Below are 14,730 nucleotides of genomic sequence, written 5' to 3'. Positions count from 1 at the left end.
TTTTGCTTCCCATCTTGTTTAATAACAAACACAGCTGTTAACTATATCAGAGATTGTATCTGCATTCCTTACAAAGATAGGAAAAATTGTGTGAAGGACAGATATGAGTAGAAATTATGCCAAGTAATCATATCTTTGCTGTATTTTTGCTTATTTTGTAACCTAAAAGATTTGCTATGCACTGTTTTTAATGTCTCTATTATAAGAAGATTTTGAAGAAGTACCTAACACGTTCAATAAACACATAAAAAGTGTGAGAGCATAGCATTAAAAAATGAAGGGATAGGGACAGAAAGGTACTGAAGGAAATCAGTATCATGGAAGAGAAGCTTCCATGATAAGAAGACTAGATAGGAGCAACACATTGAATAAACTATCAAGAGGTAGAATTACAGACAGGAAAAGCAGCACGTAACAATACTCACGATCTTATTTGTGGCAAGTCTGTTTCTATTTTGTGACCCGTGTTTCTGAAAATCTGTATGGCTGCCTCAGCTACCTTATCATCTTCCATCCTGAGGCACTGCAGTAGAGACTCATAGGTCTCTGCAGAGTGGAACGAGGTAGGATGTGTAAAGGACAGAACCTGCAGACACACATTAAAACAAAGGCATATTTATTAATAGTAAATGAATAATCAGAAAAATTAAATTATGGCTTGTTTATGGACATTACAATCACCATAAATAGCTGTTATATGCCCATACAAAACTCTTACATTCAATAACTGCATTGTGGAGAAGATTATATATAAATTTTCAAATAAATTCATCTAGGTTTTGCTTTTCAGCAAAACATTAGTCCTCCAAATATTTTTTAAGATACTACATTATTTGAATATATAAGAACACATTTCTCCAAATGAACACTTATTCAAGAGTATTTCTTTATATTGCAACCTATTTAATAACACTTCTTTTCAACCTAATTTAACGGAACTGAAATTTTAATTTCTCCAGAATCTATAGCCCCTGAGCAGGAAAGAAACGAAGAAGGTTAAGACGTCTACAAACAAAACATGTGTTACTGTTTTCCAGATACTTCAAATCCTCCTTTCTCCTCCTTCCACTTATCAGCACCACTTAGAACACAAGTTCCTTTTTTTCCTCTTTAAGGTGGCTCTTGAGCTAACCGCTTACTCTCCTTCCAAAGTCATACACAACATAAAAAAGGTGTCTCTCCCAGTTTCCCTGTTTATTTTCCTTTCACTTTACCTCTACACCTTCTTCTCTACTACTTCCGTAAGCAGAAACCAATTACTGCTTTAACATGTAAATTTCAACACAGCACCCTTTTCAAGACATACTTCTTCCAACTAACCATCTCTTCTTCCATTATTCTTCTTTCTAGTGAGTATTAATAACCAGTTTCATACATTAAAAAAGTAATTATCTAAATAATAACTACTAAATCCATGCTAACATTAATTTGTTACTCGTGCCCCTTTTGCCCCTTTCCATTACAGCTGCATTAATGTAGATTACCTTGAGAAGTTCAAGCCCTGCACGAATAGCAGTATCAGGACTTACACCCTCCTCTTCATCATCAGCTGTCCCCTCTATGGATTTATTCATTAGTTTTACTAGTGCACTGAAATGAGAGATACAAAAAGGAACAAGCAAGTATAACAATGTTAAAGGCTGGAGATTCAAGCAAGATTACTTGGTTTTCACAACACATAAAGGGAAAGCAACAGACCTTCGGGGGTGGTGTTGGCATTGCTGTTTGGTTTTTGCTATTTTTAAGTTATTACATTAGTCCTTTTCCTTCTTATTTCACTTTCTGCAAAATGAATTCTTTAGGGGAAAGAAAAAAATCCATCCAAAAAACCCCCACCATGCTGGTGACAATAGATAAACACCTACTTGTAGAACTTTTAGAATGTAATTAGGTTGCCAGACAAGTCTCAAAAAAAAATCAAAACATTCTCTTACACAATCCCACAAAAGCTAATTAATTCAGATACTATATGGAAAACTGTGCTGCAGTGAACTATGTGAAAATTATGTTCACAGTTTTCACCTGAAGCCCCACAAACAGAATCTTCACCACAAACTGCTACATTTTTAGAATTATTTTACAGACAGAACAGCAAAGCAGCATCAAAAGAAGTTGCATCCTCTAGGTTGCGGGGAATGAATGCATCTACATAATTTTGATTTAAAACTCACCCACACACATTTAGTACTAGGACAGACTGATTTAAATACCAAGAAAATTATTTTTTCTTTCGCTATTTCTAGCGTATTTTAATAATTAATGAGTCAATTGTTCATGATCTTTCAAACTTACCTAATGGCTTCTGAGTCAATATGTACAGGGGCAATTCTTTCCAAAAGAAATTTGACCATTTCCAGAAAAGGATTTGTTGGCTGCTTAGGATTTGCAAGTTTCCGGGCTATCTCCCTCTACAGGAATGTTAGATACAAACAGAAATTACTTACTTCTTTAACATGTTGAGTAAGCTAAATATAGTTACTTTTTTTTACCACAGAGATTGTCTATATAATCAATGAAACGTTTTTAAGGGGGGGTCTGTTGGTATTGCCACACCTCTCTTTATCACGTCACATTCAAAGCAGACATACTTTACAAAATTATTTTAATAGGTTTCTAATTAAGAGTTCTTCAGGTGTTCTTAAGAACTGCAGTCCAGATTCAAAATAGCTTTAAGGAAGAGTGAAGTGCAGTGCACAGAATGTTTATGTCTGTTGTCAAGTGTAATCCAGAAAACTGTGGGTAACCTTGTAGTATATTAGATTTCATAACAATGAAAAAATTTTCCTGGGCCCTTCCCTGTAAAATTTCTGAGCCATCAGACAAAACCCAAGAAGTCTATTTCTGTTCAGAGATATCTTTGTGATCTTTCTGTCAATGAAATTGCTTCTTTTGCCTTAGAACATAAAAAAAATCTGTGGTGTTTGGCAGAATCTGGAAAATTTTAATATTAAGGTGTGTATTTTTGTCAAAGAGGTTAAACAACAGGAGAAAAATAAAAGAGTGATCTCAAAATACTATTCTAGGATGAAAAATAAATTAATAATATGGAGATGGTAACAGATGACTTGCTGGTACTTGAAAGCTGAATCAGCGTGAAAAGACAGTTTGGGAACCCTACCACAAAACAAGCACTTGAAATAAATTATTTTGAAGAAATAAATTGGTCTTTTAGACATTATACTTGATGCTTACAATCTCAGGAAGGAATAAAGCTAATGTTTTCTTAAGATAATGATAGTAATTATCTTTTCCCTAATCTCTACAGGTTAATCAAAAAGGCATTTTTTGAAAATTGGAAACAAGTAAAAACCACATTTAGGTAACTAAGGTGACCATTGATTCCAGGTAGCAGTTTTAAGCACAAATATTTAGGGTGTAAAAGTTTGCTTTTCCATTTCCTTACCACACAAACATCTGCCTGTTTACAAGAACACGTCGGGCTAATTAACAGTTCAAGCTGGGATCGAAGTTTCTCATCATCACCCAAAACCTGATTGAATTTCTTCACAAAATCTTGTGCTTTTCCAGGATCTGGAAGGTTTTCTGTATGATTAAAAACAGTTTAATGTGAGATAAATCTGCAACTTCAGCAGGCTAAGATTCACAGAAATACAGTTTCCAGGAGTGCTGTAGTAGTTTATAGAATGTTTATAGAAAGTTATTAACACTTACTTGCTATGGTCATCAGCTTTCCAAACATGGCAGCACTGTTTGCTTCTGACTGAGGACAACAGCAAAAACAGACAAACAAATCAGCAATATCTCCTTTATAAAATACACCTTTAAGGTGTTAGCTCTTCTGCAGCACTACTTTCTACTCCTGAATCTTATGTTTTATGTTTTTGTTCTAAGAATAGATTCTAGAATAATGTAACTATCGTTAGCAGCTACTACACAGAAAGGTGAAAAATCTTGTAACATCAAAGAACTGCAAAAATTCATCAATTCACATAACAGGTTAAAATCAGGAAAAAAGTCTCCAGTACCCTCCAAAATAGAAAATTCCCACAAGCCCACTCTCTCACAAAACCTCAAAGTGATACCCTTCTATTTATAATTTCTACTAGTAAAATTCCCGTACAAAGACTTTAGAACTTTTTTTTCTAACCAACAAAGAAATCATTGCTTTATGTTACAACATATTCCATTTTCAAAATCTCTTGGAAAGTGAGAAAGAAAAAAGGTCTGTCAAAAGTGAACAAAAACCTTTGAAACTTTTAAAACTTATTCCAAAGCTCTTGAGCAGTACTACAAAAGAATGATCAACAGAAGGAGGTCATATACCTTCAAGCATTACAGAAAGTAACTTTACTTTGTGAGAATGGAATGTTGTCTACATACAGAAATCAACCAATAATGAAGTTACATTGAATCAATAATACAGTATTAAACCCCCCCAGTAAATTAGTCCCATAGATCCATTGGATAAAGTATAAATATTTTCAAAACCGTACAGTGGGCTGCTTATGCAAATCCAGCAATTCTCGTACATGACTCCTTAGCATGTTCTGGCACTTCCACATCTCATTCAGTGCTCTGCAAAAATGGGAAACAAGAAAAGAAAAGCTTCTTCATGACAAAAACATGCTGGATGTTTTAACTAACAAGATTGTTCATTTATTTGTCTTAGAAGTGCAACACCTGTTAGGTACAATCAAAACCTACCAAATATTAAAAATAAATGTTGAAAACAAGGTGGAACTGATTTTCTCTTTTTCCAGAACATTATCTCTCTTATTCTTCTAGGAACAATTTAACATATGGAGGACACCTGTAGTATTTCTTACAACCACCCAAATAAAAAACAGTCCACCATCAACCAGAATTCAGTTACAGACACCTTCATCATGGTTCCTAATACAGAGCAAACCTAAAAGTCATCACTTGCACACTTTTAAGCCAGCATGAAAATGAATGGATAAACCCGCTCTTCTCAAATATCATGGGATCCTCTTGTCTAATGGATGGGTCAGGTTTCTATATAAAAGGGAAATGTTTTCAAATACTATGCTACTTGCAAATAATGCTAAGCATCCATTAGCTGTATTTTTATTATATAATACAAGTAAGATAACAGAGATTAGGCTTAGAAAAGCCTAAGAAAGCAAGTATTTGTCAAATACAAACTATACTTACTTGACGGCATTTGGATCCAAGCTAGCATACAAATAGTACAAACACTTCATTCGCTCTTCCGTTTCCAAATTATGTGGAACAAGGTACTGAGCAAAGATTTTCTCTACCAATAATCTGCAGGAAAAGGAAAAAAAAAAAAAAAAAAAAAAAAAGAGAAATCACTACTGGACATGTCAAACAATACGTTCCAGGGAAGCTGAAAAAACAAGGAATAGTGGAAGTCATTAAAATCAGATTTTTCAATAAAGAAAGAAGACAAAAAAGTAGTGGCCTTTTTCTCAGCTGTAAAGACTCCTTCCACTACTGATAGAAAGATTAGCAAGAACTGCTCCTTGAAAGCTTTTCCACGTTCTTTCACTTTCACCTCTAAGAGGGAGTAATCTGTCATCATCCAAATTCTCCTTGTCTTTAGGATCTGACAATCTCCCTTTGTTTATTCTAATATATAGAAGGAACACTGACAGTAAAAAGCTCAAATAAAGGAGAAAGAACACAAGAATATAACTCAAAGGGGAGGAAACATAAAAATCTAAACTATCCTTGAAAGAATGGTTAAATTGAACTGCAGTACTTGAGAACCTACTCATTCTAATACACAAGCTAAAAATTTGCACTAAAAAGGTGGAGATGAAGGAACACCAAAATATATACAATTAAAGGGGCAAAAGGCATACTGAGAACAAATCAAACCAGCAAAAACAATCTCCAATTATCTTTTTAAATGCCCATTTGAAATTTTACATTACATACCAACTTTGAACTACAAAATACAAGTGAGTAGTTCATGTCATTATAGCCCTCCCCCAATGAAAGAACATTCAAATGTTAATTTAATTCATACTAATGAAAGCTGTACACAATGTTCAGTAATACAATTTGTTATTTATTGACAAATACTGTGTGTTTGAGTTTTAAAACTTTTCCACTATGTACTAGTGCACTGGTACTAGCAAGGACTCTGTGAATGCCTTGTACGGAGACCACAGCAGCACAGATCAAACACATCTTATTTCTGCTCACACAGCTCATTTTTGTTGAAAGAAAATTCCAAGAGACATAATGGCAAGGCAGAGGAATAAAAGGCTGACCATGAATACATGGTCAACTATCTCAAGACAGCCCATTACTATTAAAGAAAACTTGGCTTTGTCTCTTTAAATGTACACTTCCCTAGTGATGACTCCAAGAACTAAATTGTTTGGGGAACAGGATTTTCAGAGCTGAAGGGACTCTATCTGTTTAACATACTAGGAGACTGGAGGCATCAGAGCTCTTACCAATTTAAGAATATTGCTCTAGTCCATGTCTCAACAGATACATGTTTTGGAAAAGCAGTCAATACAAACGGAATGACTGCATCATCCCTTCCCTGGTCCCTCTTGGTAAGGGTCAAGATTTACAAAGTGGGAACAACTGCAAGACACACTTCTCTCCTGTGAAGAAAGTTACTGGCTAGCATAACAATCGTTGGTAACAGGGCACTGTTTCAGATGTGGCTGTTTCACTCCATTCCCTATGCATTTACTGTAAAACAAAGAAGCTCCGAGAATACATGAGAGGCAGCTCTTATGGTCAGAAATTTTCAGTCTTGAGTAGATGTGTACATCAACAGCCAAGCAACAAGAAAAACATTATCAAGTGACGAAGTTATCAATGTGTGGAAAAAAAATCTGTTCTATTCCACTTCATGCCTGAACTCTGTGTGATACTACACTATTATCTTCTGAAAGAAATAGTGTTATCCCATGCACCCTGTGGAAAATACTCCAAGGCTCAGAGCTGTCCACTGCTACTTTTTATCCTCTTTGCTGCATTACTGAAGGAAAATAGGCCAGAGTTGGCTAATTTTGGCCCATGCTTGCTTATGTGTTTAAAGGATTGGACACACTCTGTCTTAAAAGATCATAGCATTTCTACATCTCTTCAGGTGCTGAATCTCAAACCCTGACAATAGCATAAACACATTTATCCCTCCACTGAGATCAGGAAACAAACCCAATGGTGTCACTAAGCAAGAACTTAATTGTCAGCCTTGAAGACCAGTAGCATTTGAATTAAAATTTAGAGTATCAAACTGACCTAGAAGAACATTAAAAATCAAGCCACCAATCTTTCTGTGTGGACACACAGAAAACAAAGAGGATACAATCCATGCTGCCTCATGAAAAAGCTAGTTTCAATAGTGTAATCAGGCTTTCTGAAATCACATCAGAGAAAGAAACTCAGCTTTGATGACACACTCTTCCCTTAAAATTCCCTGTCTCATTTCCATCAGTGTTTTGCTTTTGCTTGAGCAGAAATACAGAAAACATCTGTCCCATTCACTATACTACTGATTCATTCTCTGTCCACTATCAAACCTGTGTACTGAAAATGAGATGTAAACATGGTAGAAAAACCAGAAACCTCTCAATGCAAACTAAAGTATATTTTTATGTATATGCTGAATTAGCTTTGTATAAACTACGTGAAGACTTCCTGATTTTCAAAGAAGGTGCCAACTGATCAAGTATGTACTATGATCCACTTCCAGTCAGCCAGATGAACAAAGCAAGAGCCTTCACCACTGCAGTGCTTAAAAATTGAGTATTGGAACTGGCAACTGAAGGAGGCTATTGGCCCATTCAGACTAGTCACCAAGGTAACAAAACATTCTGAAGTAGCAGTCTGCACAAGCAAGGTGCTAAGAAACACTGTAAAGAATTTTCTGAGTCTACCATCCTAAAAATCTAGGCTGAAATTCTGCCTCTGTGTGATATCACAGCTTCTCTCTTCCTGCAAGACTATTAATAATCTTCCAAAACCTTGGCCAAAATACTTTTTTCAACACCAAAATGGTATTTCAAAAAAATCAAAGGGACTGAGTGACAAAACACAGATGAATCAAATGTGAAAGCACCCCTGATGTTTATTCAGCTTTTGGTCTACCTAAAGGTCCATATACCAAAAGGAGAGATCTGTGCATGTACTGTGGTGTGAACACACATAAATCTCACAGGATGGATTTTAATAGCCTGTTCTCCAGAAAGCAGTAAGGCAAACAACAGCTGGCATAGGAAATGCCAGATTAAACCATTTTTTCCCTACACAGTAATTAGTTAATGAAAATCTGCTATCATCATAGATCTAGGTCCATCAGTACATAAAAATGAATCAATGAACAGATAATACAATAATTCTGAATATGTGCATAGATGTCTTAATGATTAATTAAATACACCATACATCAAGCCATAAATACAGAATAAACAGCTTTCACAGGATAAGAACATATTTTCAGAGTATCTCTTATCACTATACAATTAAAATTAGGAAGACTTAGATTGACTCACTTGTCATCAATGCTATTTTGATAATATATGTGCAAAAGTTTATCCTTTATCCAGCTCACTTTCTCTGCAGCATCTTTTCCAGCCTCAGCATGAAGACAATACTTCTTGTACAGCTGGGCAAGACCCATCATAGCTTCTTTTCTTACTCGCCACTTGAGAGGGAAGAAATTAAAAGAAGTAGGGGAATGGGTTTTGGTAAATAAATAAATAAATAAAACATACAAAATACAGTTAAGATGTAGAAGCACGAAAGACAAAATAGCCACTTTCTCATCTCCTATATTTAGACACTTCAAAAGCTGAAAAATGCTGTTTGAAGCCTCTAGAAGAAAATTTGCAAAGCCTGTGTAAGGGTTTTCTTGCCAGTACTATGCAGATTAACTACTGTCCGTACCCAGGACTTCAGTACTTCTCTGTGCTGAGCGTAAAAAAACTGGGAGCTAGCCAGCAAAAAAGAAGTTAAGTACAGCTTAACATGTATGCCTGACTAAGTGTCTTTCTGAGTCAGGATTTTGAAGGCTTATCTACTCAGAGCCAAGCACCAGAAGTGGCAGACTTCTTTCTTCCCATTGCCTTGCACCATCTTATAGCACCCTTGCCTACACACAGGAGATCTGGAGCCTAGGCCAAGCCAAACCTGTGAGGCCTGAACTCCTAGGCCACCTTCCAGGACAGTGGGAGAGGCCTGAAGCCTCAAAGCAATTGCTCTAAGACTGCAGGAATTAAGGGGAAAAACAAACAAACAAAGAAAAAAAAAACCCAGAATACAAGAGCTACAGGAAGAGTTCATGGGTCCTCCATCTTGCTTTTGGTGGTCGTACTTTATCCTCTCAGGTAAATAACAAATATCCCATTATTAAACAATTTAACAGACAAGACCCATAAGCCATCCTGTGCTGATTTGTGTGAGGAATCATACCAAAACTGACTTCAGGATTAATTCAGGCAGCATAGTCTCTCATGCTGAATGATTTACAAAGTAAACCTCAGAAGACACTCGTTTTCCCACAACATTTAGAAGAAATGCATTAAATTCAAACTGAAAGAGATAATTTCTTTCAGAACACACTAGGTATCACTTTTGGCCTTGAACTCCCAAGGACTAACAATGCTCAGATAAATTTCAGCCTATGAAGCATAAATGTAGATACTATTATTCATACTGTAACTTCCTAAATCTTGTTAAACTGAAGGCTTGACTCAATACTACTGCACATTTAATTTCTTAATAGTTTTATTGAATGATTTCCCTTTCTTGAGGGGCAAAGAAAAGACAAATCTTCAAGACAGTATGGCTTATGTCACCACAAAACACCACTGGCTGTTGGAGTAGGTTATAACAGTAAGATGGAAAGAATAAACTTGTATTTTGTTACATATTTAAGTATTAAAACTGTGACAAAAAAAGTCAAGATAGTAATGACTTTGCTAGAACATAACACAGTAATTAGTTTTCACAAAAGAGAAAAACTTTAGCTATAAATAATGTTATTGTTTAACTTTTCTGCAGGAATTTGTTCACTGCTGTTATGATCTAAAGTAAATTTTAAAGAAAATCAAGACCTGAAAGGGAAACATTTTCAGAAAAGTATCAATATTTTTCTGCATTCAGATATATCCTTCCAAGGCAGGTGATAGCTTCATCAGATCTCTTATATGAGACAGGAAGGATGGCAAAACTTGTTAGAAGAAAACAAAAACGGATTTCTAGAAATTATTCCAGAAAATTTAAGCCTAAAATGAAGGAGTAACAAGGGGTTACAAAAGAAAGGAGGTTTGGATTGCCAACAGAATTCCGATTAGTGAAATTGCTGTACAGTAGAACTCAGAGCACACAGAAAGGCAGCTGCAGCCTGGAGACACTGGACCAAACCACTTAGAGAATGTCTTGAACACCATGGAAGCAAGTCATTGAATAGGAGATACATGTAGGGAAAAAAAAGAGTAAGATGCTTCTGAGAATTAAAGCTGAAACAGCAAATAAGCATAAAGAGGAATGTAATAATCAGTTTCAAAGGCAGAATACATAAACATAGCTAACAGAATCATTACCCTGATTTAATTAACAGAAGAATTTTGATAACTTGAGCTTCCTTGGTTGACCAACATAATTAAATTCCTCCACTGATGACTGCTGGGCTGAATTTTGAAAAAAATTGCTCTTGAAAGTTCAATACAATCCCTTATCCATTAGAATAACTTTAAACATCTTACAATAGTTCTCCTTCATATGGAAAAAGCCACAATGGTTTTCAATACAGTTAAAACTAACACACATGCAGAAAAATGCATAAAGAGACCAAAAATGGGTGTATGATTCTATGGCTCCTCACTCTATAGCTTTTGACATCAAGCTGATGAGGTGCAAGTCAGTTCTTACAAAGGGGCTGAGTCTCTACTCCATAAAGACTGCTGGGAGAAATGTCAATGAAATCAGCTGTAAAAACTCTCTTAACTTCTCAGGTCCTTAAGATTATTCCAGTATAATGGACAAGAGTATTTTTGTTATTTGTTTTTAAAATGTCTCCTAATTATTCTGAAAAGTGAAGATGGTGGAAAGACCGTTGAAACAGTGTTCCAATGGAGCCTTCCTAAGAACAATTATTACCAATGACTAAATTTCAATTTTTGGGAAGCCATGTTACCAGAGTTACTTTTCCATCTGGAGCAATAAAAATGGATTTGAAAACTACTGGTGGAAGTGGGGTTTGTTTGGTTGGTCTTAAAATTGTTTTTGTTTTTTAAATAGTTACAATGATCATGCAAATGTCTATACAGATCAAATCAGCTAAGGACATTCCTTTAAAAAATTAAGTACTGTCTTTTAGCCAAAAACTTTTACTCTAGAAAGTGTTTAGACTATCTTTACTAATACTGTGTCAATTAGAATATGGTCAGGAGAAAAAAAAACAGATCAACTAAATGGCATACCAGTTAGTATAATCTATATTTTTTCCCTGCTTTATAAAGATAAGAGGCAGGTTGGCACTTTACTTCAGCCTGTTGGACAAGCATTCTTTTCATAGTAATAGCAATATTCATTTGAGAGATGACTGCAGACCTAAAAAGATGGAATCAAACTAATGAATGATCATTTAGGAGTTTGCAGTAGATGTGTCCAACAGAAATCAGCTACAAAGGGTAAATGCAGCCAGCAAAATACAGAACTCTTTTAAAGAAAAGGAATTATTAAAATAGGTATAGTGCACTCAGCCTGGAATTGAGAAAATCCTACATAGTAAAACATATGTATCATGGACATTATCAATGCTCCTCTCCCAAAGTGAAGACAAATCCTAAAAATAAAAATAAAAAAAAAAAACAAATGAAAGTTCAGAAGTCCTTGATCTTCATTTTACAGTACTAATTATATTTACCAACACATACTATATTGCTACGGTCTACTTCAAATGCTGAATATTTGTTGTAGTAATTTCCAGTCAGTGCTCAATTTTATTTTCTCCTCAGGATATACTTTCATTAAAGCTCTCTCCAGAGATTTTTATATGAGAAACATCACGTACAGACGAAGTTATTCTTCGAAGTGATTGCCTGAAAAAGCACCTAACCTTGAAACGCAACACATCAAACCTACAACTGGTGTGAAATGACTTAGTCAAACATATGAGGAACACTACATGCCACCACACTGATTTGAAGTCACACAAAAAAAAAAAAAAACTAGCTCTGTAGAAATCAGTATTACAGCTGTGCAGCAATAGCTGACTGCCTCTTACTGACAGCAGCATGTTGAAGGAAAACAGAAAGAGATGCTGGTGGAGACACAGTAACAGTAACAATGCCATTCAAAATCATATGTTCTGATGAGTGGCACATTGTTCCTAAGTCTGGTCACCTTAGTTCCAACAAGATAAAGAACATCCAGACAAGAATGATCAGCAGTATGTAACAATTTGTGTGGAAGTTAATCAGGTGATTCTTTAGAATAGAAAACAAAGGATTGGAGAAGATACGGTATTCATATTTTTTAAATATAAATGAGTCAAAGAATATTCATTATTTTATGTAATCCAAGATCTATGAGATACTCAAATTATCAGACAAGTTAAAAGCAAAAAAGTGATGTTACTTCTCCCAAACATGCATTAAACTTGAATTTACTGAAGCATATGCCATGGAGACTTATAAAGTACAAATAAATTCAAGAAAGAACTTGATAAATACACGTAATAAAGTTCTATTGAAAGTTATTATGAGCATGGGCCAGCAGACTTAAAAATCCTTAAGTCACAAATTGTTGGAAGCCAAAATTGACCACTGTGAGATTTATAATGGTTAGTGACCTTTGCCTTAAACATGTGTGACCGTTCTTATGTTCTTACAATGTAACTGTGTTTATCACAGGTCAATGACCTTATTTGCTTAACAACACTTGATTGATGCCACCATAATATGGAATTTTCATTAAGATGTTCTCGTAAGAAAATAATTTTTTCCCCATCAGTATTCTGTTAATAACTCTGAAGATTCTCTGATTTTCTGGCTTCGGGTTCTTTTTATTTTACTTTTTTACTTTTAGTGAAGTATATTAGAAGCAGGTCATTGCTGAAAATACAATATTAACACTCACCCGTTTGTCCAGCGTTCTTTCCCTTACAAAGCCAAGCAGCTGGTCATTGACTAGAGAGAGATCTCTCTTGCCCGCAGTGATAATTGTAACAATAACATCATGTCGAATGGCTTCTTCTGGGTCGTGTGATCTAACCTTCAAATATTCTGTTATGAACAGAAACAATGAGAAGCTTGGCTTTTTTATATAGGTGTGATGTATTCTGATTTATTACTAATGTTTAATCAATTAAATGTCAATCATATATCACAACCATGTAATCTATTAAATATAGAGCTACCCACAGGAAACATCTGTTCTAATGTTTTCTATGTTAAAGTTTTATAAAACAATTAGGTAATTGCAAATATCAGAAGAATACAGGAGTGATAGCTTTTATGATAACTTCATTTGCAAGTTATCATAACTTGCATAACTTCATTGCATTTTATGATAACTTGCATATTTGCAAGAAGCAATAAAGTGAAATATAGTTGACTAGAATATATTGTAAGTAAAGGGGGGTGAGGGAATAAGAAGAAACAAAAAGAGAAGAAACTCTCATTCCTGAAGAGTGAAAAATGGAAATAATAAATCAAATACTAACAATTGTTGTAGAATAGCTTGCATCTAAAAACAACAGTATTTTCCGTTAAGCCTAAAAACCTTCTCATAGTTAAAATGATACTGTAGAGGAAGAATAAACTTCATAGCTTAGATCATCAAAAAGCCATTTTCTGAGTTCAGTAGAACAGACTAATGGGGAACTCTGTGACTGGTTTTGAAAAGAGGTCAGGATGTTGCACCAATATTTGCTTTGCCTCACCAAAAGTTTCTTTAGAACTTGAAATTATTTTAAAATTCATTCTGCAATGGGTAGCTTCTTAATGACTCACTCTGACAAAGTTCACTCAAAACCACACACTCCTCCTCTTTCTAACTGATCTTCACTCACTTCACATAACTAGCACTCATCTTCAACAGATACCTCTTCCATCCCTTACCAAGCATTGGACTTGGTACATTTCAGAACTACACTGCTATGTACAAAAATAGTTACACAGTTCTGTGCTCATTTTGTAGATTATCCTAAACTCCTTTATGAGCATCTCACCAGTGAGGTCTTTTGCTAAGTCTGGATGGTTCATTAAACAATGACTGGCGAATTTCACACTCTCTAATCTCACAGGGACATGGATATCATTGAACCTAGAGGGATAGAAGATAATGAATGTTAATTTTTAATTAGCTTTGCAAATCAGTATTATTCTCTATGTAGTAACATGTGTTGACAGTATGTTCTGTTAACTATTCAAATACTTTTATATGGCAAAATGAGAGATTATATACGTTTTGAATTTATCTCCATAACGTACCTCATACAAATATTTGTTGTTTCTTGTGAAATTTAGTCAGGACTAAAATTAAAGAATGAATATGGTGTATGTGGATAAAATGTTGACCCAATGGATTTTGCACTGACTTCTGAACACAGTTTTCCATACAACGTCGATTGTGTGTGTGCATGTACACACAAGCACATGAAAATTATAGAAATGTAACTGGCATCACCAGGAACCATTTGAAAACATTTTCTTTTTTAAAAATTATGAACCTCTACCTTTACGTAAAAGAAAGTATCTCTTCACTCAGAAAGGTAAATGCCAAGCAAAACAGAGTTGCAGATACAGC

General features: G+C 34.9%; 1 protein-coding gene across 2 annotated transcripts in view; it reads right to left on the bottom strand.

Moving 5' to 3' along the window:
• Positions 1–14,730, bottom strand: part of PDS5A (PDS5 cohesin associated factor A) — a 77,077-nt gene that overhangs the window by 23,182 nt on the left and 39,165 nt on the right. For both annotated transcript variants that reach the window (XM_053975190.1, XM_053975192.1), the window contains exons 10-19: positions 14,153–14,247; positions 13,060–13,205; positions 8,469–8,620; positions 5,137–5,250; positions 4,455–4,536; positions 3,673–3,721; positions 3,404–3,543; positions 2,293–2,408; positions 1,485–1,590; positions 426–586 (exon numbers count right to left, since the gene is read on the bottom strand). In XM_053975190.1, coding sequence (XP_053831165.1) covers positions 426–586; positions 1,485–1,590; positions 2,293–2,408; positions 3,404–3,543; positions 3,673–3,721; positions 4,455–4,536; positions 5,137–5,250; positions 8,469–8,620; positions 13,060–13,205; positions 14,153–14,247 — 1,161 coding nt within the window. The remainder of the gene's footprint in view (positions 1–425; positions 587–1,484; positions 1,591–2,292; positions 2,409–3,403; positions 3,544–3,672; positions 3,722–4,454; positions 4,537–5,136; positions 5,251–8,468; positions 8,621–13,059; positions 13,206–14,152; positions 14,248–14,730) is intronic.

Source organism: Vidua macroura, chromosome 4, assembly GCF_024509145.1.
Source record: "Vidua macroura isolate BioBank_ID:100142 chromosome 4, ASM2450914v1, whole genome shotgun sequence".
NCBI lineage: Eukaryota > Metazoa > Chordata > Aves > Passeriformes > Viduidae > Vidua > Vidua macroura.
The sequence above is the reverse complement of the archived record's forward strand: the minus strand, read 5'-3'. Positions and strand labels throughout refer to the sequence as shown.